This window comes from Scyliorhinus torazame, chromosome 25 (assembly GCF_047496885.1).
Source record: "Scyliorhinus torazame isolate Kashiwa2021f chromosome 25, sScyTor2.1, whole genome shotgun sequence".
Taxonomy (NCBI): Eukaryota; Metazoa; Chordata; class Chondrichthyes; order Carcharhiniformes; family Scyliorhinidae; genus Scyliorhinus; species Scyliorhinus torazame.
The window spans coordinates 48,331,359-48,355,263 of record NC_092731.1 but is presented as its reverse complement, the minus strand read 5'-3'; the positions used below and the strand labels follow the sequence as shown (position 1 = coordinate 48,355,263).

The 23,905-nt window shown below is 49.8% G+C and overlaps 1 protein-coding gene across 1 annotated transcript in view; it reads right to left on the bottom strand.

Annotated features, from left to right (window-relative positions):
- LOC140402569 (integrin alpha-X-like) overlaps positions 1 to 23,905 on the bottom strand; it is a 124,061-nt gene that overhangs the window by 15,713 nt on the left and 84,443 nt on the right. Inside the window, exons 4-5 of the mRNA XM_072490419.1 lie at positions 12,350 to 12,463; positions 7,642 to 7,746 (exon numbers count right to left, since the gene is read on the bottom strand). Coding sequence (XP_072346520.1) covers positions 7,642 to 7,746; positions 12,350 to 12,463 — 219 coding nt within the window. The remainder of the gene's footprint in view (positions 1 to 7,641; positions 7,747 to 12,349; positions 12,464 to 23,905) is intronic.

The window sequence follows — 23,905 nt, the reverse complement described above, 5'->3', positions numbered from 1 at the left end:
GTGCTGAATTTGGTGCTTTTTGAGTGCTATAGTAAGAGTTTGGTGACCGACGGAGTGCTGAATTTGGTGCATTTTGAGTGCTATAGTAAGAGATTGGTGACCGAGGGAGTTAGGTGAGGAGGGAGTAAGGTGCTCCTTTCATTTTGTTTCTGACATTTCCGCAAAGAGTGCGAAGAGAGCCAGAAGTTTACAGAAAGTGTAGCTGACTGGGAGCAGAGTCGGAGGGCGGAGATCTAGTTAGTCCACATGGCAGCTATATTCTGTAAGGTAAGAGGGGATGGAGGCTAGGCCAGTTGCATGCTCCTCCTGTAGGATGTGAGTGGTGAGGGATACCACTGGTGTCCCCGCTGACTGTACCTGCGGGAAGTGCACCCAACTTCAGCTCCTCAAAGACCGTGTTAGGGAACTGGAGCTGAAGCTGGATGAACTTCGGATCATCAGAGGGGGTGATTGAGAAGAGTTACAAGGAGGTAACCACACCCAAGGTACAGGACAAGGATAGCTGGGTTACAGTCAGGGGAAAAAAAACAAACAGGCAGACAGTGCAGGGATCCCTCGTGGCCGTTCCCCTTCAAAACAAGTATACCGTTTTGGATGCTGTTGGGGGGGGGATGACCTACCGGGGGAAGGCCCTAGCGGCCAGGTCTCTGGCACTGAGTCTGGCTCTGGGGCTCAGAAGGGAAGGGGGGGAGAATAGAAAAGCAATAGTTGTAGGAGATTCAATGGTTAGGGGAATAGATAGGAGATTCTGTGGTCTCGAGCGAGACTCCCGGAAGGTATGTTGCCTCCCGGGTGCCAGGGCCAGGGATGTCATGGATCGTGTCTTCAGGATCCTTAAGGGGGAGGGGGAGCAGCCAGAAGCCGTGGTGCACATTGGTACCAACGACATAGGTAGGAAAAGGGGAGTGGAGGTAATAAACAAGTTTAGGGAGTTAGGCTGGAAGTTAAAAGCCAGGACAGACAGAGTTGTCATCTCTGGTTTGTTGCCGGTGCCACGTGATAGCGAGGCTAGGAATAGGGAGAGAGGGCAGTTGAACACGTGGCTGCAGGAATGGTGTAGGAGGGAGGGCTTCAGGTATTTGGATAATTGGAGCGCATTCTGGGGAAGGTGGACCTGTACAAGCAGGACGGGTTGCATCTGAACCAGAGGGGCACCAATATCCTGGGAGGGAGGTTTTCTAGTACTCTTCGGGAGGGTTTAAACGAATTTGGCAGGGGAATGGGAACCGGATTTGTAGTCCAGCAACTAAGGTAGCCAATATTCAAGACGCCAAAGCGTGTAATGAGGCAGTGGGGAAGGGAACACTGACAAAGGAGAGTACTTGCAGGCACGGAGAGGGGTTGAAGTGTGTATACTTCAACGCAAGAAGCATCAGGAATAAGGTGGGTGAACTTAAGGCATGGATCGGTACTTGGGACTATGATGTGGTGGCCATCACGGAAACTTGGATAGAAGAGGGGCAGAAATGGTTGTTGGAGGTCCCTGGTTATAGATGTTTCAATAAGATTAGGGAGGGTGGTAAAAGAGGTGGGGGGGGGGGGGGGCATTATTAATTAGAGATAGTATAACAGCTGCAGAAAGGCAGTTCGAGGAGTATCACCCTATTGAGGTAGTATGAGTTGAAGTCAGAAATAGGAAAGGAGCAGTCACCTTGTTAGGAGTTTTCTATAGGCCCCCCAATAGTAGCAGAGATGTGGAGGAACAGATTGGGAAACAGATTTTGGAAAGGTGCAGAAGTCATAGGGTAGTAGTCATGGGCGACTTTAACTTCCCAAATAATGAGTGGAAACTCTTTAGATCAAATAGTTTGGATGGGGTGGTGTTTGTGCAGTGTGTCCAGGAAGCTTTTCTAACACAGTATCTGTGGTCTCGAGCGAGACTCCCGGAAGGTATGTTGATTGGTATGAAGGTATGAAGATTGTCCGACCAGAGGAGGGGCAATATTGGATTTAGTACTGGGTAATGAACCAGGGCAAGTGATATATTTGTTAGTGGGGGAGCATTTTGGAGATAGTGACCACAATTCTGTGACTTTCACTTTAGTAATGGAGAGGGATAGGTACGTGCAACAGGGCAAGGTTTACAATTGGGGGAAGGGTAAATACGATGTTGTCAGACAAGAATTGAAGTGCATAAGTTGGGAACATAGGCTGGCAGGGAAGGACACAAGTGAAATGTGGAACTTGTTGAAGGAACAGGTGCTACGTGTCCTTGATATGTATGTCCCTGTCAGGCAGGGAAGAGATGGTCGAGTGAGGGAACCATGGTTGACAAGAGAGGTTGAATGTCTTGTTAAGAGGAAAAAGGAGACTTATGTAAGGCTGAGGAAACAAGGTTCAGACAGGGCATTGGAGGGATACAAGATAGCCAGGAGGGAACTGAAGAAAGGGATTAGGAGAGCTAAGAGAGGGCATGAACAATCTTTGGCGGGTAGGATCAAGGAAAACCCCAAGGCCTTTTACACATATGTGAGAAATATGAGAATGACTAGAGCGAGGGTAGGTCCGATCAAGGACAGTAGCGGGAGATTGTGTATTGAGTCTGAAGAGATAGGAGAGGTCTTGAACGAGTACTTTTCTTCTGTATTTACAAATGAGAGGGGCAAAATTGTTGGAGAGGACAGTGTGAAACAGATTGGTAAGCTCGAGGAAATACTTGTTAGGAAGGAAGATGTGTTGTGCATTTTGAAAAACTTGAGGATAGACAAGTCCCCCGGGCCTGACGGGATATATCCAAGGATTCTATGGGAAGCAAGAGATGAAATTGCAGAGCCGTTGGCAATGATCTTTTCGTCCTCACTGTCAACAGGGGTGGTACCAGGGGATTGGAGAGTGGCGAATGTCGTGCCCCTGTTCAAAAAAGGGACTAGGGATAACCCTGGGAATTGCAGGCCAGTTAGTCTTACTTCGGTGGTAGGCAAAGTAATGGAAAGGGTACTGAAGGATAGGATTTCTGAGCATCTGGAAAGACACTGCTTGATTAGGGATAGTCAGCACGGATTTGTGAGGGGTAGGTCTTGCCTTACAAGTCTTATTGAATTCTTTGAGGAGGTGACCAAGCATGTGGATGAAGGTAAAGCAGTGGATGTAGTGTACATGGATTTTAGTAAGGCATTTGATAAGGTTCCCCATGGTAGGCTTATGCAGAAAGTAAGGAGGCATGGGATAGTGGGAAATTTGGCCAGTTGGATAACGAACTGGCTAACCGATAGAAGTCAGAGAGTGGTGGTGGATGGTAAATATTCAGCCTGGATCCCAGTTACCAGTGGCGTACCGCAGGGATCAGTTTTGGGTCCTCTGCTGTTTGTGATTTTCATTAATGACTTGGATGAGGGAGTTGAAGGGTGGGTCAGTAAATTTGCAGACGATACGAAGATTGGTGGAGTTGTGGATAGTAAGGAGGGCTGTTGTCGGCTGCAAAGAGACATAGATAGGATGCAGAGCTGGGCTGAGAAGTGGCAGATGGAGTTTAACCCTGAAAAGTGTGAGGTTGTCCATTTTGGAAGGACAAATATGAATGCGGAATACAGGGTTAACGGTAGAGTTCTTGGCAATGTGGAGGAGGTGAGAGATCTTGGGGTCTATGTTCATACATCTTTGAAAGTTGCCACTCAAGTGGATAGAGCTGTGAAGAAGGCCTATGGTGTGCTAGCGTTCATTAACAGAGGGATTGAATTTAAGAGCCGTGAGGTGATGATGCAGCTGTACAAAACTTTGGTAAGGCCACATTTGGAGTACTGTATACAGTTCTGGTCGCCTCATTTTAGGAAGGATGTGGAAGCTTTGGAAAAGGTGCAAAGAAGATTTACCAGGATGTTGCCTGGAATGGAGAGTAGGTCTTACGAGGAAAGGTTGAGGGTGCTAGGCCTTTTCTCATTTGAACGGAGAAGGATGAGGGGCGACTTGATAGAGGTTTATAAGATGATCAGGGGAATAGATAGAGTAGACAGTCAGAGACTTTTTCCCCGGGTGGAACAAACCATTACAAGGGGACATAAATTTAAGGTGAAAGGTGGAAGATATAGGAGGGATATCAGAGGTAGGTTCTTTACCCAGAGAATAGTGGGGGCATGGAATGCACTGCCTGTGGAAGTAGTTGAGTCGGAAACATTAGGGACCTTCAAGCAGCTATTGGATAGGTACATGGATTACGGTAAAATTATATAGTGTAGATTTATTTGTTCTTAAGAGCAGCACGGTAGCATTGTGGATAGCACAATTGCTTCACAGCTCCAGGGTCCCAGGTTCGATTCCGGCTTGGGTCACTGTCTGTGCGGAGTCTGCACGTCCTCCCCGTGTCTGCGTGGGTTTCCTCCGGGTGCTCCGGTTTTCTCCCACAGTCCAAAGATGTGCAGGTTAGGTGAATTGGCCAATGATAAATTGCCCTTAATATCCAAAATTGCCCTTGGTGTTGGGTGGAGGTGTTGAGTTTGGGTAGGGTGCTCTTCCCAGGAGCCGGTGCAGACTCAAAGGGCCGAATGGCCTCCTTCTGCACTGTAAATTCAATGATAATCTATGATTAATCTAGGACAAAGGTTCGGCACAACATCGTGGGCCGAAGGGCCTGTTCTGTGCTGTATTTTCTATGTTCTATGTTCTATGGACTCCGCACATACGGGACATGGACTCTGTCTATATGGGAAAAGGACTGTCTATACGGGACACGGACTCTGTCTATACGGGACACTGACTCTGCCTATACGGGACACGGACTCTGTCAATAAGGGATACAAAAGCTGCATATATAGAACATAGAACAATACAGCACAGTACAGGCCCTTCGGCCCACGATGTTGCACCGAAACAAAAGCCATCTAACCTACACTATGCCATTATCATCCATATGTTTATCCAATAAACTTTTAAATGCCCTCAATGTTGGCGAGTTCACTACTGTAGCAGGTAGGGCATTCCACGGCCTCACTACTCTTTGCGTAAAGAACCTACCTCTGACCTCTGTCCTATATCTATTACCCCTCAGTTTAAAGTTATGTCCCCTCGTGCCAGCCATTTCCATCCGCGGGAGAAGGCTCTCACTGTCCACCCTATCGAACCCCCTGATCATTTTGTATACCTCTATTAAGTCTCCTCTTAACCTTCTTCTCTCCAACGAAAACAACCTCAAGTCCATCAGCCTTTCCTCATAAGATTTTCCCTCCATACCAGGCAACATCCTGGTAAATCTCCTCTGCACCCGCTCCATATATGGGACACGAACGCTGCATATACGACACACGAACTCCTGCCATGTGAGAGTACCTTTAAGACATGGATGTTTAAGCAATGTACCTTTAAGAAAACAGTGATGTCAGAGAGTGGGTGGAGCTGAGGTCAGGTCAGCCATTTTGCAGGTTAGTTTTTCAGTTTAAAAAGCAGCTTGTGTGTGTCTGTGTGTTTCCAGAGAGCTGCAGTTTGGAGTTTGAAGGAGCTTGAGAGTGTCTGTGTTTGCAGTGAGCTGGATCTCTGCCATGAAAGACTATCTCTCGATCATTTGGGTGATTTAAACTCATAATAGTGAAGCCTTTAACCTGATGTGATTCTATTTAAAGGCGTTAAGTCTCTTGGAAGTTTGAAGGAACATTTTGAGGAATTATTTACAGTTGCAATATTTTCTGAGTTATCTTTGAAGTAAGGGGCGTTAAGAGATCCAATGTTTATTTAACATGTTAAGTTGAGCTCATGGAAAAAACAGTGCTTTGTGTTTAAAAACCCACGTGTCCATAATTGTAATCCCACCCCTAGGGAACAAGCCGTGTGCTCGGAAAAGCAACAAATACATCAAAGGGGAGGTTGGTTGAACTCCATGATACATTTTGGGGTTCTGAAAACGCCTCACCCACAACACTCCGCATATATGGGACACGATTCCGCACATATGGGACACGGACTCCGCATATAGGGGACATGGACCCCACATATACGGGACACGGCCTCCGCATATACAGAACACGGACTCCGCATATATGGCACACGGCCTCGGTCTATACGGGACACGGACTCTGTCTACGTGGGACACGGACTTTGTCGATACGGGACATGGACTCTGCCTATACGGGACATGGACTCTGCCTATACGGGACATGGAATTTGTCTATACGGGACACGGACACTGTCTGTACGACGCAAGGATTCTGCCTGTCCGGGACACGAAAGCTGCATGTACGACACACAGACTCTGCATCTATGGGACATGGACTCCGCATATACGGGACACGGGCTCCATATATACGGGACATGGGCTCCGCATATACGGGACACGGGCTCCGCATATATGGGACATGTCCTCCGCATATACAGGACACGGACTCGGTCTATACGGCACACGGACTCTGTCTACATGGGACACGGACTTTGTCGATACGGGACATGGACTCTGTATATACGGGACTCAGACTCTGTCTATACAGGACATGGACTCTGCCTATACGGGACATGGACTCTGCCTATACGGGACATGGAATTTGTCTATACGGAACACGGACACTGTCTGTACGATGCAAGGATTCTGCCTGTCCGGGACATGAAAGCTGCATGTACGACACACAGACACTGCATCTATGGGACGTGGACTCCGCATATACGGGACACGGGCTCCATATATACGGAACACAGGCTCCGCATATACGGGACACGGGCTCCGCATATACGGGACACGGGCTCCGCATATATGGGACACGGACTCCGCATATACAGGACACGGACTCGGTCTATAAGGGACAGGGACTCTGTATATAAGGGGTATGGACTCTGTATATACGGGAAACGGACTTTGTATATACAGACAGGGACTCTATCTATACGGGAATGGACTCTGTCTATACAGACAGGGATTCTGTCTATACGGGACACAGACTGTGCGTATACGGGAACGGACTCTGTCTATACGGACAGGGATTCGGTCTATACGGGACACGGATTTGGCCTATACGGACAGGGACTCTGTCTATACGGACAGGGCCTCTGTCTATACGGGAAACGGATTTGATCTATACGGACAGGGACTCTGCCTATACAGGACACGGATTTGGTCTATACGGGACACGGATTCGGTCTATACGGGACACGGATTCGGTCTATACGGACAGGGACTCTGCCTATACAGGACACGGATTTGGGCTATACGGGACATGGACTCTGTCTATACGGGACACGGATTTGGTCTATACGGACAGGGACTCGGTCTATACGGGACATGGACTCTGTCTATACGGGACACGGATTTGGTCTATACGGACAGGGACTCGGTCTATACGGGACATGGACTCTGTCTATACGGGACACGGATTTGGTCTATACGGACAGGGACCCGGTCTATACGGGACATGGACTCTGTCTATACGGGACACGGATTTGGTCTATACGGACAGGGACCCGGTCTATACGGGACATGGACTCTGTCTATACGGGACACGGATTTGGTCTATACGGACAGGGACCCGGTCTATACGGGACACTAGTATTGTGGTTGCTTGCACAGTTTGGTGAGCACTATCTTGTGCCAGTTGTGCTTGGTGGGTGCTGCATGTGAGGGCCCTCCCGAATGTGAACAAACAAACTGATCGTGTCCAAGAGAAAAAAGAGGAAATGTCTGTGGTCTGGGACTGTGTCCCAGGAAGCGTTTCCCACTAGCAAAGCACTCACCGTCGCTTCCTTGAAAGGGGCAGTCACCTCGGATATGTCCACATACTTGTCCCCATCGTAACTCAGGCTGACTTTACTGACAAGCAGCAACTTCTTCACTTTGAGCTGCAGAAAGGGAGAATATTACTGACTGAGACACTGGTGTGGACAGAACCCAACTATTCAGACCAAATGTATGTTCCTTGTCTTTATACAGCAGAGAGAACAGAATGAGGAACATTGTCCAGGGGTGCCCTGTACACAATAAACAGGACAAATCCTACCCAGCCAATTCCCGATCTATCCGTCTTCTCTCCTTCATCAGCAAAGTGAGGGAAGGAGTCATCAACAGTTCTATCAAGCGGCACTTACTCAGCAGTAAGCTGCTCACGGGCGCTCAGTTTGGGTTCTGCCAGGGTCACTCAGCTCCTGCCCTCATTACAGCCTTGGCTCAAACATGGACAAAAGAGCTGAATGCCAGAGGTGAGGTGAGACTGACTGCACTCAGCGTCAAGGCAGCATTTGACCGAGTGTGGCATCAAGGAGCCCGAGCTAAACTGGAGTCAATGGGAATCAGGGGGGAAACTCTCTGCTGGTTGGAGTCATACCCGGCACAAAGGAAGATGGTTGTGGAGGTTGGAGGTCAATATCTCAGCTCCAGGACATCACTGCAGGAGTTACTCAGGGTTGTGTCCACAGCCCAACCATCTTCTGCTACTTCGTCAATGATCTCCCTTCCATCATGTGGTGGGGATGTTTGCGGGTGACTGCACAATGTTCAGCACCATTCACGACTCCTCAGATAATGAAACAGTCCCTCTGACTGTGCTGCACTCCCTCAGTACTGACCCTCTGACAGTGCAGCACTCCCTCAGTACTGACCCTCTGACAGTGCAGCACTCCCTCAGTACTGACCCTCTGACAGTGCGGCACTACCTCAGTACTGACACTCTGACAGTGCAGCACTCCCTCAGTACTGACCCTCTGACAGTGCAGCACTCCCTCAGTACTGACCCTCTGACAGTGCGACGCTCCCTCAGTACTGACCCTCTGACAGTGCGGCACTCATTCAGAACTGAACCTTTGACAGTGCAGCACTCCCTCAGTACTGACCCTCTGACAGTGCGGCACTCCCTCAGTACTGACCCTCTAACAGTACAGCTCTCCCTCAGTACTGACCCTCTAACAGTGCAGCACTCCCTCAGTACTGACCCTCTGACAGTGCGGCACTCCCTCAGTACTGGCACACAGACAGTCCAGCACTCCCTCAGAACTGACCCTTTGACAGTGCAGCACTCCCTCAGTACTGGCCCTCTGACAGTGCGGCGCACCCTCAGTACTGACCCTTTAACAGTGCAGCACTCCCTCAGTACTGACCCTCTGACAGTGCAGCACTCCCTCAGTACTGGCACACAGACAGTCCAGCACTCCCTCAGAACTGACCCTTTGACAGTGCAGCACTCCCTCAGTACTGACCCTCTGACAGTTCATAGAACATAGAACATAGAACATAGAACGATACAGCGCAGTACAGGCCCTTCGGCCCACGATGTTGCACCGAAACAAAAGCCATCTAACCTACACTATGCCATTATCATCCATATGTTTATCCAATAAACTTTTAAATGCCCTCAATGTTGGCGAGTTCACTACTGTAGCAGGTAGGGCATTCCACGGCCTCACTACTCTTTGCGTAAAGAACCTACCTCTGACCTCTGTCCTATATCTATTACCCCTCAGTTTAAAGTTATGTCCCCTCGTGCCAGCCATTTCCATCCGCGGGAGAAGGCTCTCACTGTCCACCCTATCTAACCCCCTCATCATTTTGTATGCATTAAGTCTCCTCTTAACCTTCTTCTCTCCAACAAAAACAACCTCAAGTCCATCAGCCTTTCCTCATAAGATTTTCCCTCCATACCAGGCAACATCCTGGTAAATCTCCTCTGCACCCGCTCCAAAGCCTCCACGTCCTTCCTATAATGCGTTGACCAGAATTGTACGCAATACTCCAAATGCGGCAGTACCAGAGTTTTGTACAGCTGCAACATGACCTCCCGACTCCGGAACTCAATCCCTCTACCAATAAAGGCCAACACTCCATCGGCCTTCTTCACAACCCTATCAACCTGGGTGGCAACTTTCAGGGATCTATGTACATGGACACCTAGATCCCTCTGCTCATCCACACTTCCAAGAACTTTACCATTAGCCAAATATTCCGCATTCCTGCTGTTCCTTCCAAAGTGAATCACCTCACACTTCTCTACATTAAACTCCATTTGCCACCTCTCAGCCCAGCTCTGCACTTTTCTATATCCCTCTGTAACCTGCTACATCCTTCCACACTGTCGACAACACCACCGACTTTAGTGTCGTCTGCAAATTTACTCACCCACCCTTCTGCGCCTTCCTCTAGGTCATTGATAAAAATGACAAACAGCAACGGCCCCAGAACAGATCCTTGTGGTACGTCACTTGTAACTGAACTCCATTCTGAACATTTCCCATCAACCACCACCCTCTGTCTTCTTTCAGCTAGCCAATTTCTGATCCACATCTCTAAATCTCCCTCAATCCCCAGCCTCCGTATTTTCTGCAATAGCCTACCGTGGGGTACCTTATCAAACGCTTTACTGAAATCCATATACAACACATCAACTGCTCTACCCTCGTCTAACTGTTCAGTCACCTTCTCAAGGAACTCGATAAGGTTTGTGAGGCATGACCTACCCTTCACAAAGCCATGCTGACGATCCCTGATCATATTATTCCTATCCAGATGATTATAAATCTTGTCTCTTATAATCCCCTCCAAGACTTTACCCACTACAGACGTGAGGCTCACCGGTCTATCGTTGCCGGGGTTGTCTCTGCTCCCCTTTTTGAACAAAGGGACCACATTTGCTATCCTCCAGTCCTCTGGCACTATTCCTTACGCCAATGATGACATAAAAATCAAAGCAAAAGGTCCAGCAATCTCTTCCCTGGCCTCCCAGAGATTCCTAGGATAAATCCCATCAGGCCCCGGGGACTTATCTATTTTCAGCCTGTCCAGAATTGCCAACACCTCTTCCCTACGTACCTCAATGCCATCTATTCTCATAGCCTGGGTCTCAGCATTCTCCTCCACAACATTATCTTTTTCCTGAGTGAATACTGACGAAAAATATTCATTTAGTATCTCGCCCATCTCTTCAGACTCCACACACAACTTCCCATCCCTGTCCTTGACTGGTCCTACTCTTACCCTAGTCATTCGCTTATTCCTGACATACCTATAGAAAGCTTTTGGGTTTTCCTTGATCCTACCTGTCAAATACTTCTCATGTCCCTCCTTGCTCGTCTTAGCTCTCTCTCTTTAGATCCTTCCTCGCGACCTTGTAACTATCCATCGCCCCAAACTGAAACTTCACACCTCATCTTCACATAGGCCTCCTTCTTCCTCTTAACAAGAGATTCCACTTCTTGGTAAACCACGGTTCCCTCGCTCTACGCCTTAGTCCCTGCCTGACCGGTACGTACTTATCAAGAACACGCAGTAGCTGATCCTTGAACAAGCTCCACTTATCCACTGTGCCCAACACTTGCAGCCTACTTCTCCAACCTATCCCCCCCAGGTCACGTCTAATGGCATCATAATTGCCCTTCCCCCAGCTATAACTCTTGCCCTGCGGTGTATACTTATCCCTTTCCATCTTTAACGTAAACGTCACCGAATTGTGGTCACTGTCCCCAAAGTGCTCTCCTACCTCCAAATCCAGCACTCCCTCAGTACTGACCCTCTGACAGTGCAGCACTCCCTCAGTACTGACCCTCTGACAGTGCGGCACTCCCTCAGTACTGACCCTCTGACAGTGCAGCACTCCCTCAGTACTGACCTCTACCAGTGCAGCACTGCCTCAGAACTGATACACTGACAGTGCAGCACTCCCTCAGTACTGACCCTCTGCCAGTGCAGCACTCCCTCAGTACTGACCCTCTAACAGTGCAGCACTCCCTGAGTATTGACTCTCTGACAGTGTGGCACTCCCTCAGTACTGACCCACTGACAGTCAGCAGTCCCTCAGAACTGACCCCCTCACAGTACAGCTGTCCCTCAGTACTGACCCTCTAACAGTGCAGCACTCCCTCAGTCCCGGCACACAGACAGTCCAGCACTCCCTCAGTACTGACCCTTTGACAGTGCAGCACTCCCTCACTCCTGACCCTATGACAGTGCAGCACTCCCTCAGTATGACCCTCTGATAGTACAGCGCACCCTCAGCACTGACCCACTGACAGTGCAGGAGTCCCTCAGAACTGACCCTCTCACAGTACAGCACTCCCTCAGTACTGACCCTCTGACAGTGCGGCTCTCCCTCAGTACTGACCCTTTGACAGTGCGGCACTCCCTCATAACTGAACCTCTGACAGTGCAGTACTCCCTCAGTACTGACCCTCTGCCAGTGCAGCACTCCCTCAGTACTGACCCTCTGCCAGTGCAGCACTCCCTCAGTACTGACCCTCTGACAGTGCGGCACTCCCTCAATACTGAGCCTCTGACAGTGCAGCACTCCCTCAGTACTGACCCTCTGACAGTGCAGCACTCCCTCAGTACTGACCCTCTGACAGTGCGGCACTCCCTCAGTACTGACTCTCTGACAGTGCGGCACTCCCTCATTACTGACCACGAACAACACAATGCGATGGGGTGATTGCAGACAGTGATGATTTTAGATTTGGTCCATACCTCCGCAATAGCTGACGACATCAACTTCCCTTGGAGACGGAAAATCACTACACCATGGTACTCCAGCACTGCCACCTCGCAAAGCAGCTCCGTGCACAGTGCAATCCCACAGTCCTGGAAAGAAAAGGATGAGATTTCCGAGTTTTTGACAAAATCCTGCATCCTGCAGCAGAGTGTGGGCAGTGCAGCCAGAGACAGTAGGGCAGGAGTCACGGCAAACTCTCCATTAAATACATCTTAGAAAGACCTGGAATTGTTCAAGCGAGGCATCATTTCAAAATTTACCCATGACACGAATCTGGGAAATGAAACAGCAGATGATACAAAGATCTGTAGAGGGACAGGTAGTATTGAGGTTGCAAGGGGGCTGCAGACGGATTTGGACAGGCTAGGAGAGTGGGGAATGAAGTGGCAGATGGAACACAATGTGGAAAAGTGTGAGGTTCTGCACTTTGGAAGGAGGAATGGAGGCATAGACTATTTTCTAAATGGGGAAATGCTTCGGGAAGCAGAAGCACAAAGGGACTTGAGAGTCCTTGTTCACGATTCTCTTTAGGTTAATGTGTAGGTTCAGTCGGCAGTTAGGAAGGCAAATGCAATGTTGGCTTTAATGTCGAGAGGGCTAGAATACAAGACCAGGGATGTACTTCTGAGGCTCTGATCAGATCCCATTTGGAGTATTGTGAGCTGTTTTGGGCCCCGTATCTAACGGAGGATGTGCTGGCCTTGGAAACGTGTGGTAGTCACCACTAACTGTATATTAGATGTAGTACGGTAAGGCACTTGTACTAGAGGTACAGGGGTAAATCCCTGCCTGCTGGCCGCCCAGTACACGGGTGAGCTCTGATATTTTTCCCCTTTTCCGGCATACGCCCACTTACGCAATGGAGCTCCTGAAAGGACATTACGTTCGGCTGGTTAACAAACTCTACGCCAGGCACTTCCTGTCCACGTGACAGCAACTCCCCGGTGAGTCCCTAGATGATTTCTGGCGTGCCCTGCACATCCTGGCGAGGAACTGTGACTGCCAGGCAGTTTCGGCAGTCGAGCATACAGAGTTTTTAATCAGAGACGCTTTTGTTACGGGCATAGGATCGGCGTACATCTGCCAGCACTTATTGGAAGGGGGTACGCTTGACCTTGCGGTGACCAGGCAGCTCGCAAATTTACTAACAGATGCCTCCCGTTATGTACGCCCCTGACCGCACGACACCCTCGTGGACATCGTGGGCCCCACCAGCTACTGCCCCCTACCCACCCCAAGCTTGTGCGGCAGCCAGCCAACCCCGGGGGGCCCAAATGCTACTTCTGCGGGCAGACCAAACGCTCCCGGCAGCGCTGCCCAGCGCGGAGCGCAACCTGCAAGGGCTGCGTAAAGAAGGGACATTTTGCTGCTGTGTGCCAGGCCCGGTCGATCGCTGCTGTTTCTAAGCCCAGCGTTTCTACACCCCCCGCGTGCGCCCCGTGGGCGCTGCCATCTTCGGTGCCATTTTGGACGCCGCCTCAGGACCCCTGCTTGTCGGGAACTTTGTCTGGCCGTTCATCGCCTGCCACCACCGCCGACCAGCTCGGGGCCCACCAGCACCAGCCGCAGCTCGCCTCCCCCACGCTCGGCCAGTCCCGGCCTCACAACCGCAACAACTACAGTGAAAATCGACAGGCACAAGACTTCCTGCCTTCTGGACTCCGGGAGCACGGACAGCTTCATCCACCCCACTACGGTGCTGCTCCCTCGCGGTTCACCCCGTTACCCAGAGAATCTCCCTGGCCTCCGGATCCCATTCCGTGGAAATCCGGGGGTACTGCATCGCGACCCTCACCATCCAGGGCGTAGAGTTCAGCAGCTTCCGGCTCTACGTCCTCCCCCACCTCTGCGCTGCCCTGTTGCTTGGCCTGGGCTTCCAGTGCAACCTCCAAAGCTTAACTTTAAAATTTGGCGAACCCCTACCCCCCCATACCGTATGCGGCCTCACGACCCTGAAGGTCGATCCACCTTCCTTGTTTGCAAACCTCACCCCGGATTGCAAACCCGTTGCCACCAGGAGCAGACGGTACATGCCCAGGACAGGACCTTCATCAGGTCAGAGGTCCAGCGGCTGCTGCGGGAAGGGGTCATCGAGGCCAGCAACAGCCCCTGGAGAGCCCGAGTGGTAGTAGTAAAGACTGGGGAGAAACACAGGATGGTCGTTGACTACAGTCAGACCATCAATCGGTACACGCAGCTCGACGCGTACCCCCTCCCACGCATATCTGATATGGCCAATCAGATTGCACAGTACCGGGTCTTCTCGACAGTGGACCTCAAATCCGCCGACCACCAGCTCCCCATCCGCAAGGCGAACCGCCCGTACACCGTGTTTGAAGCAGATGGTCGCCTCTATCATTTCCTTAGGGTTCCCTTCGGCGTCACTAACAGGGTCTCGGTCTTCCAAAATGAGATGGACCGAATGGTTGACTGGTACGGACTGCGAGGCACCTTCCCGTACCTAGACAACGCCACCATCTGCGGCCACGATCGGCAGGACCACGACGCTAACCGTCTCAAATTTCTCCACACCGTCTCACGTGCAATAAGGAGAAATGCGTGTTCCGCACCAACCGCTTAACCATCCTTGGCTATGTTGTAGAAAACGGAGTTCTAGGGCCCGACCCCGACCGCATGTGCCCCCTCCTGGAACTCCCCCTCCCCCACTGCCCCAAGGCCCTCAAATGCTGCCTGGGCTTTTTCTCCTATTATGCCCAGTGGGTCCCTAACTATGTGGACAAGGCCCGCCCACTCATCCACTCCACAGTTTTCCCCCTGACGGCTCAGGCCCGCCAGGCCTTCAACCGCATCAAGGCCGACATCGCCAAGGCCACGATGCACGCGGTCGACGAGTCCCTCCCTTTTCAGGTTGAGAGCGATGCATCGGACGTCGCAGGCAGGCCGGTGGCATTCTTTTCCTGCACCCTCCACGCCTCCAAAATTCGGCACTCCTCTGTTGAAAAGGAGGCCCAAGCCATCGTGGAAGCTGTGCGGCACTGGAGGCATTACCTGGCCAGCAGGAGGTTCACTCTCCTCACTGACCAACGGTCGGTTGCCTTCATGTTCAATAACACACAGCGAGGCAAGATCAAAAATGATAAAATCTTAAGGTGGGGGATCAGCTGTCCACCTACAATTACAAGATTTTGTATCGCCACGGCAAGCTCAACGAGTCCCCCGATGTCCTGCCCCGAGGTACATGTGCCAGCGCACAAGTGGACCAACTCCGGGTCCTACACGATGGTCTCTGTCACCCGGGGGTCATCCGGTTCTTCAACTTCATAAAGGCCCACAACGTGCCCTACTCCATTGCGGAGGTCAGGGCTGTCACCAGAGACTGCCAGGTCTGCGCGGAGTGCAAACTGCCCTTCTACTGGCCGGACCGAGTGCACCTGGTGAAGGCCTCCCGCCCTTTTGAACGTCTCTGCATCGACTTCAAAGGGCCCCTCCCCTCCACCGACCGAAACACGTACTTCCTGAACGTGGTTGCTGAGTACTCCCGGTTTCCCTTCGCCATCCCATGCCCCGATGTGATGTCTGCCACGGTCATTAAAGCCCTCAACAGCATCTTCGCCCTGTTCGGTTTCCCCGCTTATGTCCACAGCGACCGGGGATCCTCCTTTATGAGCGATGAGCTGCGTCAGTTCCTGCTCAGCAAGGGCATCGCCTCGAGCAGGTCGACCAGCTACAACCACCGGGGAAACGGGCAGCTGGAGAGGGAGAATGGGACGGTCTGGAGGGCCGTCCTGCTGGTCCTACGGTATAAAAATCTCCCGGCCTCCAGCTGGCAGGAGGTCTTCCCCGATGCGCTCCACTCCATCCGATCGCTACTCTGCACTGCAACTAACGAAACCCCCCATGAACGTCTCCTTGCCATCCCCAGGAAGTCCACCTCCGGTGTTTCGCTCCCAACATGGCTGGCAGCTCCAGGACCCGTCCTCCTCCGCAAACACGTGCGGACCCGTACAATTCCGTAGTAATTGATAGTTCATCAAAAGGGTCCAGGGGAGGTTCACATGATCCCTGGAATGAAGAACTTGTCGTGTGAGGAACGGTTGTGGACTCTGGGTCTGTACTCATTAGAGTTTAGAAGGATGAGGGAGGTCTTATTGAAACTTACAGGATACTGCGAGGCCTGGATAGAGTGGACATGAGAGGATGTTTCCACTTGTAGGAAAAACTAGAACCAGAGGACACAATCTCAGACTAAAGGGACGATCCTTTAAAACCGAGATGAGGAGGAATTTCTTCAGCCAGAGGATGGTGAATCTGTGGAACTCTTTGCCGCAGAAGGCTGTGGAGGCCAAATCACTGAGTGTCTTTAAGACAGAGTTAGATAGGTTCCTGATTAATAAGGGGATCAGGGGTTATGTGGAGAAGGCAGGAGAATGGGGATGAGAAAATATCAGCCATGATTGAATGGCGGAGCAGACTCGATGGGCCGAGTGGCCTAATTCTGCTCCTATGTCTTATGGACTAAAATTCAGGGAAATCGAGGGAGACAGCAGAAAGACGGCTGAAATTGAAGGAAGGAGAAAGGGATCCAGTTTGAGGTCAGGAATGAGGAGCCAATAAAAACTAACAGGTGCAATTTCCAACTGGAGTGCAGGGAGAACGAGAGCTGGCGGTGTCAGTACATCAGTCCCTGGCAGAGACAGGACATGGTGAGGAGATTGTGTCATGTGAGAGCACCTTTAAGACATGGATGTTTAAGCAATGTACCTTTAAGAAAACAGTGATGTCAAAGAGTGGGTGCAGCTGAGCAGATCAGCCATTTTGGAAGTTTCAGTTGGAAAAAGCAGCTTGTGTGTGTCTGTGTGTTTCCAGAGAGCTGCAGTTTGGAGGAAAAGAGCTTGGGAAGTGTCTGTGTTTTGCACTGAGCTGGATTTGCTGTGATGTCTGCCATGAAAGACAATCTCTGGATCATTTGGGTGATTTAAACTCAGAATAGTAAAGCCTTTAACCTGATGTGATTCTGTTTAAAGGTGTTAAGTCTCTTGGACGTTTGATGGAACATTTTAAGGAATTCTTTACAGTTGCAATATTTTCTGAGTTATCTTTGAAGTAAGGGGTGTTAAGAGATCCAATGTTTATTTAAGATGTTAAGTTGAGTTCATGGAATAAACAGTGTTTTGTGTTTAAAAACCCACGTGTCCATAATTGTAATCCCACACCTAGGGAAAAGCCGTGTGCTCGGAAAAGCAACAAATACATTAAAGGGAGAGGTTGGTTGAACTCCATGATACATTTTGGGGTTCTGAAAACGCCTCGCCCAGAACAATTGGGGGCTCGAGGGGGATAAAAGTCTATCTATTGGATTGGCTTTTGTGGACTTAAAGACAGTGAAGGATTGTTGCTTTTCCGATGTGGTATTTTAGTTTAAGTGGGGAGTGTGTTGTGGACAATGGCTCTTTCAGAGTTTTTGGGGGTGGAGACTGTCACACGCAGTACTTTACGGACAGAGACAAAAAGCAGACTGTTGGGTCTGGCAAAAACATTGTAGTGAACATTAGCTGACAAAATGCGAAAAGATGAGGTAATTATGGCGGTGGTTAAGCATTTAAAGTTGTCTGAGATAGAGTTTGACTCATGGGAAATGGCAAAAATTCAGTTGCAAATTAAACAAATGGAACATAAGAAAGATTTAAAGCAGCTTGAATATGAAAGAGAGAGAGCGGAAAAAGAAAGAGAAAGAGATAGAGAGGAAAAAGAAAAGGAGACAGAAGAAAGAAACAAAGAAAGAGATAGAGAGGAAAGGAGAGTCTGAACTTCGGAAAATGGCTCTGAAACATGAAAATCAGTTCAAATTGGCAGACGCAAAGGGACATGTACAGTTGGAGGAGATAGAAGATAGAACATAGAAAATACAGCACAGAACAGGCCCTTCGGCCCACGATGTTGTGCCGAACCTTTGTCCGAGATTAATCATAGATTATCATTGAATTTACAGTGCAGAAGGAGGCCATTCGGCCCTTTGAGTCTGCACCGGGTCCTGGAAAGAGCACCCTACCCAAACTCAACACCTCCACCCAACACCAAGGGCAATTTTGGACACTAAGGGCAATTTATCATGGCCAGTCCACATAACCTGCACATCTTTGGACTGTGGGAGGAAACCGGAGCACCCGGAGGAAACCCACGCAGACACGGGGAGGATGTGCAGACTCTGCACAGACAGTGACCCAAGCCGGAATCGAACCTGAGACCCTGGAGCTGTGAAGCAATTGTGCTATCCACAATGCTACCGTGCTGCCCTCAAGAACAAATAAATCTACACTATATCATTTTCCCGTAATCCATGTACCTATCCAATAGCGGGTTGAAGGTCCCTAATGTTTCCGACTCAACTACTTCCACAGGCAGTGCATTCCATGCCCCCACTACTCACTGGGTAAAGAACCTACCTCTGATATCCCTCCTATTTGGGCAGCACGGTAGCATTGTGGATAGCACAATTGCTTCACAGCTCCAGGGTCCCAAGTTCGATTCCGGTTTGGGTCACTGTCTGTGCGGAGTCTGCACATCCTCCCCGTGTCTGCGTGGACTTCCTCCGGGTGCTCCGGGTTCCTCCCACAGTCCAAAGATGTGCAGGTTAGGTGGATTGGCCATGATAAATTTCCCTTAGTGTCCGAAATTGCCCTTAGTGTTGGGTGGGGTTACTGGGTTATGGGGATAGGGTGTGGAGGTGTTGACCTTGGGTAGGGTGCTCTTTCCAAGAGCTGGTGCGGACTCGATGGGCCGAATGGCCTCCTTCTGCACTGTAAATTCTATGATATCTTCCACCATTCACCTTCAATTTATGTCCCCTTGTAATGGTTTGTTCCACCCGGGGAAAAAGTCTCTGATTGTCTACTCTATCTATTCCCCTGATCATCTTATAAACCTCTATCAAGCCGCCCCCTCATCCTTCTCTGTTCTAACGAGAAAAGGCCTAGCACCCTCAACCTTTCCTCGTAAGATCTACTCTCCATTCCAGGCAACATCCTGGTAAATCTCCTTTGCACCTTTTCCAAAGCTTCCACATCCTTCCTAAACTGATGCGACCAGAACTGTACACAGTACTCCAAATGTGGTCTTACCAAGGTTTTGTACAGCTGCATCATCACCTCACGGCTCTTAAATTCAATCGCTCTGTTAATGAACGCGAGCACACCATAGGCCTTCTTCACAGCTCTATCCACTTGAGTGGCAACTTTCAAAGATGTATGAACATAGATCTCTCTGCTCCTCCACATTGCCAAGAACTCTACCGTTAACCCTGTATTCCGCATTCATATTTGTCCTTCCAAAATGGACAACCTCACACTTTTCAGGGTTAAACTCCATCTGCCACTTCTGAGCCCAGCTCTGCATCCTCTCTATGTCTCTTTGCAGCCGACAACAGCCCTCCTCACTATCCACAACTCCACCAATCTTCAGATCATCTGCAAATTTACTGACCCACCCTTCAACTCCCTCATCCAAGTCATTAATGAAAATCACAAACAGCAGAGGACCCAGAACTGATCCCTGCGGTACGCCACTGGTAACTGGGATCCAGGCTGAATATTTGCCATCCACCCCAACTCTCTGACTTCTATTGGTTAGCCAGTTCGTTATCCAACTGGCCAGATTTCCCACTATCCCATGTCTCCTTACTTTCTGCAGAAGCCTACCATGGGTAACCTTATCAAATGCCTTACTAAAATCCATGTACACTACATCCACTGCTTTACCTTGATCCACATGCTTGGTCACCTCCTCAAAGAATTCAATAAGACTTGTAAGGCAAGACCTACCACTCACAAATCCGTGATGCCTATCCCTAATCAAGCAGTGTCTTTCCAGATGCTCAGAAATCCTATCCTTCAGTACCATTTCCATTACTTTGCCTACCACCGAAGTAAGACTAACTGGCCTGTAATTCCCAGGGTTATCCATAGTCCCTTTTTTGAACAGGGGCATGACATTCGCCACTCTCCAATCCCCTGGTACCACACCTGTTTACAGTGAGGACGAAAAGATCATTGCCAACGGCTCTGCAATTTCATCTCTTACTTCCCATAGAATCCTTGGATATATCCCGTCAGGCCCGGGGGACTTGTCTATCCTCAAGTTTTTCAAAATGCCCAACACATCTTCCTTCCCAACAAGTATTTCCTCGAGCTTACCAGTCTGTTTCACACCGTCCTCTCCAACAATATGGCCCCTCTCATTTGTAAATACAGAAGAAAAGTACTCGTTCAAGACCTCTCCTATCTCTTCAGACTCAATACACAATCTCCCGCGACTGTCCTTGATCGGACCTACCCTCGCTCTAGTCATTCTCATATTTCTCACATATGTGTAAAAGGCCTTGGGGTTTTCCTTGATCCTACCCGCCAAAGATTGTTCATGCCCTCTCTTAGCTCTCCTAATCCCTTTCTTCAGTTCCCTCCTGGCTATCTTGTATCCCTCCAATGCCCTGTCTGAACCTTGTTTCCTCAGCCTTACATAAGTCTCCTTTTTCCTCTTAACAAGACATTCAACCTCTCTTGTCAACCATGGTTCCCTCACTCGACCATCTCTTCCCTGCCTGACAGGGACATACATATCAAGGACACGTAGCACCTGTTCCTTGAACAAGTTCCACATTTCACTTGTGTCCTTCCCTGCCAGCCTATGTTCCCAACTTATGCACTTCAATTCTTGTCTGACAACATCGTATTTACCCTTCCCCCAATTGTAAACCTTGCCCTGTTGCACGCACCTATCCCTCTCCATTACTAAAGTGAAAGTCACAGAATTGTGGTCACTATCTCCAAAATGCTCCCCCACTAACAAATCTATCACTTGCCCTGGTTCATTACCAAGTACTAAATCCAATATTGCCCCTCCTCTGGTCGGACAATCTGCATACTGTGTTAGAAAAGCTTCCTGGACACACTGCACAAACACCACCCCATCCAAACTATTTGATCTGAAGAGTTTCCACTCAATATTTGGGAAGTTAAAGTCACCCATGACTCCTACCCTGTGACTTCTGCACCTTTCCAAAATCTGTTTCCCAATCTGTTCCTCCACATCTCTGCTACTATTGGGGGGCATTTAGAAAACTCCTAACAAGGTGACTGCTCCTTTCCTATTTCTGACTTCAACCCATACTACCTCAGTAGGCTAATACTCCTCGAACTGCCTTTCTGCAGCTGTTATACTATCTCTAATTAACAATGCCACCCCCACCTCTTTTACCACCCTCCCTAATCTTATTGAAACATCTATAACCAGGGATCTCCAACAACCATTTCTGCCCCTCTTCTATCCAAGTTTCACATTGTAACCTCAAGTACCGATCCATGCCTTAAGTTCACCCACCTTATTCCTGATGCTTCTTGCGTTGAAGTATACACACTTCAACCCATCTCTGTGCCTGCAAGTACTCTCCTTTGTCAGTGTTCCCTTCCCCACTGCCTCATTACACGCTTTGGCGTCCTGAATATCGGCTACCTTAGTTGCTGAACCAAATCCGGTTCCCATTCCCCTGCCAAATTAGTTTAAACTCTCCCGTAGAGTACTAGAAAACCTCCATCCCAGGATATTGGTGCCCCTCTGGTTCAGATGCAACCTGTCCTGCTTGTACAGGTCCCACCTTCCCCAGAATGCGCTCCAGTTATCCAAATACCTGAAGCCCTCCCTCCTACACCATTCCTGCAGCCACGTGTTCAACTGCCCTCTCTCCCTATTCCTAGCCTCGCTATCACGTGGCACCGGCAACAAACCAGAGATGACAACTCTGTCTGTCCTGGCTTTTAACTTCCAGCCTAACTCCCTAAACTCGTTTATTACCTCCACACCCCTTTTCCTACCTACGTCGTTGGTACCAATGTGCACCACGACTTCTGGCTGCTCCCTCTCCCCCTTAAGGATCCTGAAGACAAGATCCGAGACATCCCTGGCCCTGGCACCCGGGAGGCAACATACCTTCTGGGAGTCTCGCTCGCGACCACAGAATCTCCTATCTATTCCCCTAACCATTGAATCTCCTACAACTATTGCTTTTCTATTCTCCCCCCTTCCCTTCTGAGCCCCAGAGCCAGACTCAGTGCCAGAGACCTGGCCGCTAGGGCCTTCCCCCGGGAGGTCATCCCCCCCAACAGCATCTAAAACGGTATACTTGTTTTGAAGGGGAACGGCCACGAGGGATCCCTGCACTGTCTGCCTGTTTGTTTTCTTTCCCCTGACTGTAACCCAGCTATTCTTGTCCTGTACCTTGGGTGTGCTTGCCTCCCTGTAACTCTTCTCAATCACCCCCTCTGCCTCCCGGATGATCCAAAGTTCATCCAGCTTCAGCTCCAGTTCCCTAACACGGTCTCTGAGGAGACATTTGGGTGCATTTCCCGCAGGTATAGTCAGCGGGGACACCGGTGGTATCCCTCACCACCCACATCCTACAGGAGGAGCATGCAACTGCCCTAGCCTCCATCCCCTCTTACCTTACAGAATATAGCTGCCCTGTGGACCAACTGGACCTTCGCCCTCCCACTCTGCTCCCAGTCAGCTACACTCTCTATAAACTCCTGGCTCCCTTCACGCTCTTTGAGCAAATGTAGGAAATGAAATGAAAGGAACACTTTACTTCCTCCTCGCCTAACTCCCTCAGTCACCAAACTCTCACTGTAACACTCAAATGCACAAAATTCAGCACACAGTGCAGAGGCGGGCACAATAGCATCATTTAAGATGCATCTAGACAGATATATGAACGGGCGGGGAACAGAGGGAAGTAGATCCTTGGAAAATAGGCGACAGGTTTAGATAAAGGATCTGGATCGGCGCAGGCTGGGAGGGCCGAAGGGCCTGTTCTTGTGCTGTAATTCTCTTTGTTCTTTGAGTTCATTGAATAAATATTGCTTTGTGTTTAAAAACCCACGTGTCCATAATTGTAATCCCACGCCTCGGGAGCAAGCCGGGTGCTCGGAAAAGCAAGAAATCCATTAAAGGGGGAGGTTGGTTGAACTCCATGATGCATTTTGGGGTTCTGAAAACACCTCGCCCATAACAATTGTTAAAGGTGCAAATTCAATCCTTCGATATATTCACAGAGGAATTGGACAGAAACACCAGCAAGCTATTCTGAACCCAATTTGGAAATCCTGCTTCGACACCAGCGGTAGGATTGGGTCCAATCCTGGGCCCCACACGTTCAGAGAGCTTGGAGAGGGAGTGGGCGAGTTTTCCCAGACTGTTCCCGGGGTGAGAGACTTCAGGTTAATACGGGACAGGCTGGAGAATCTAGGAATGTCCTGCTTTGAGCAGGGAAGCTTTAGGGGGAGTTAGCACAATGTTTAGCACTGCTGTCTCACAGTGCCAGGGACACGGGTTAACACTGCTGTCTCACAGTGCCAGGGACCCGGGTTAACACTGCTGTCTCACAGTGCCAGGGACACGGGTTAACACTGCTGTCTCACAGTGCCAGGGACACGGGTTAACATTGCTGTCTCACAGTGCCAGGGACCCGGGTTAACACTGCTGTCTCACAGTGCCAGGGACCCGGGTTAACACTGCTGTCTCAC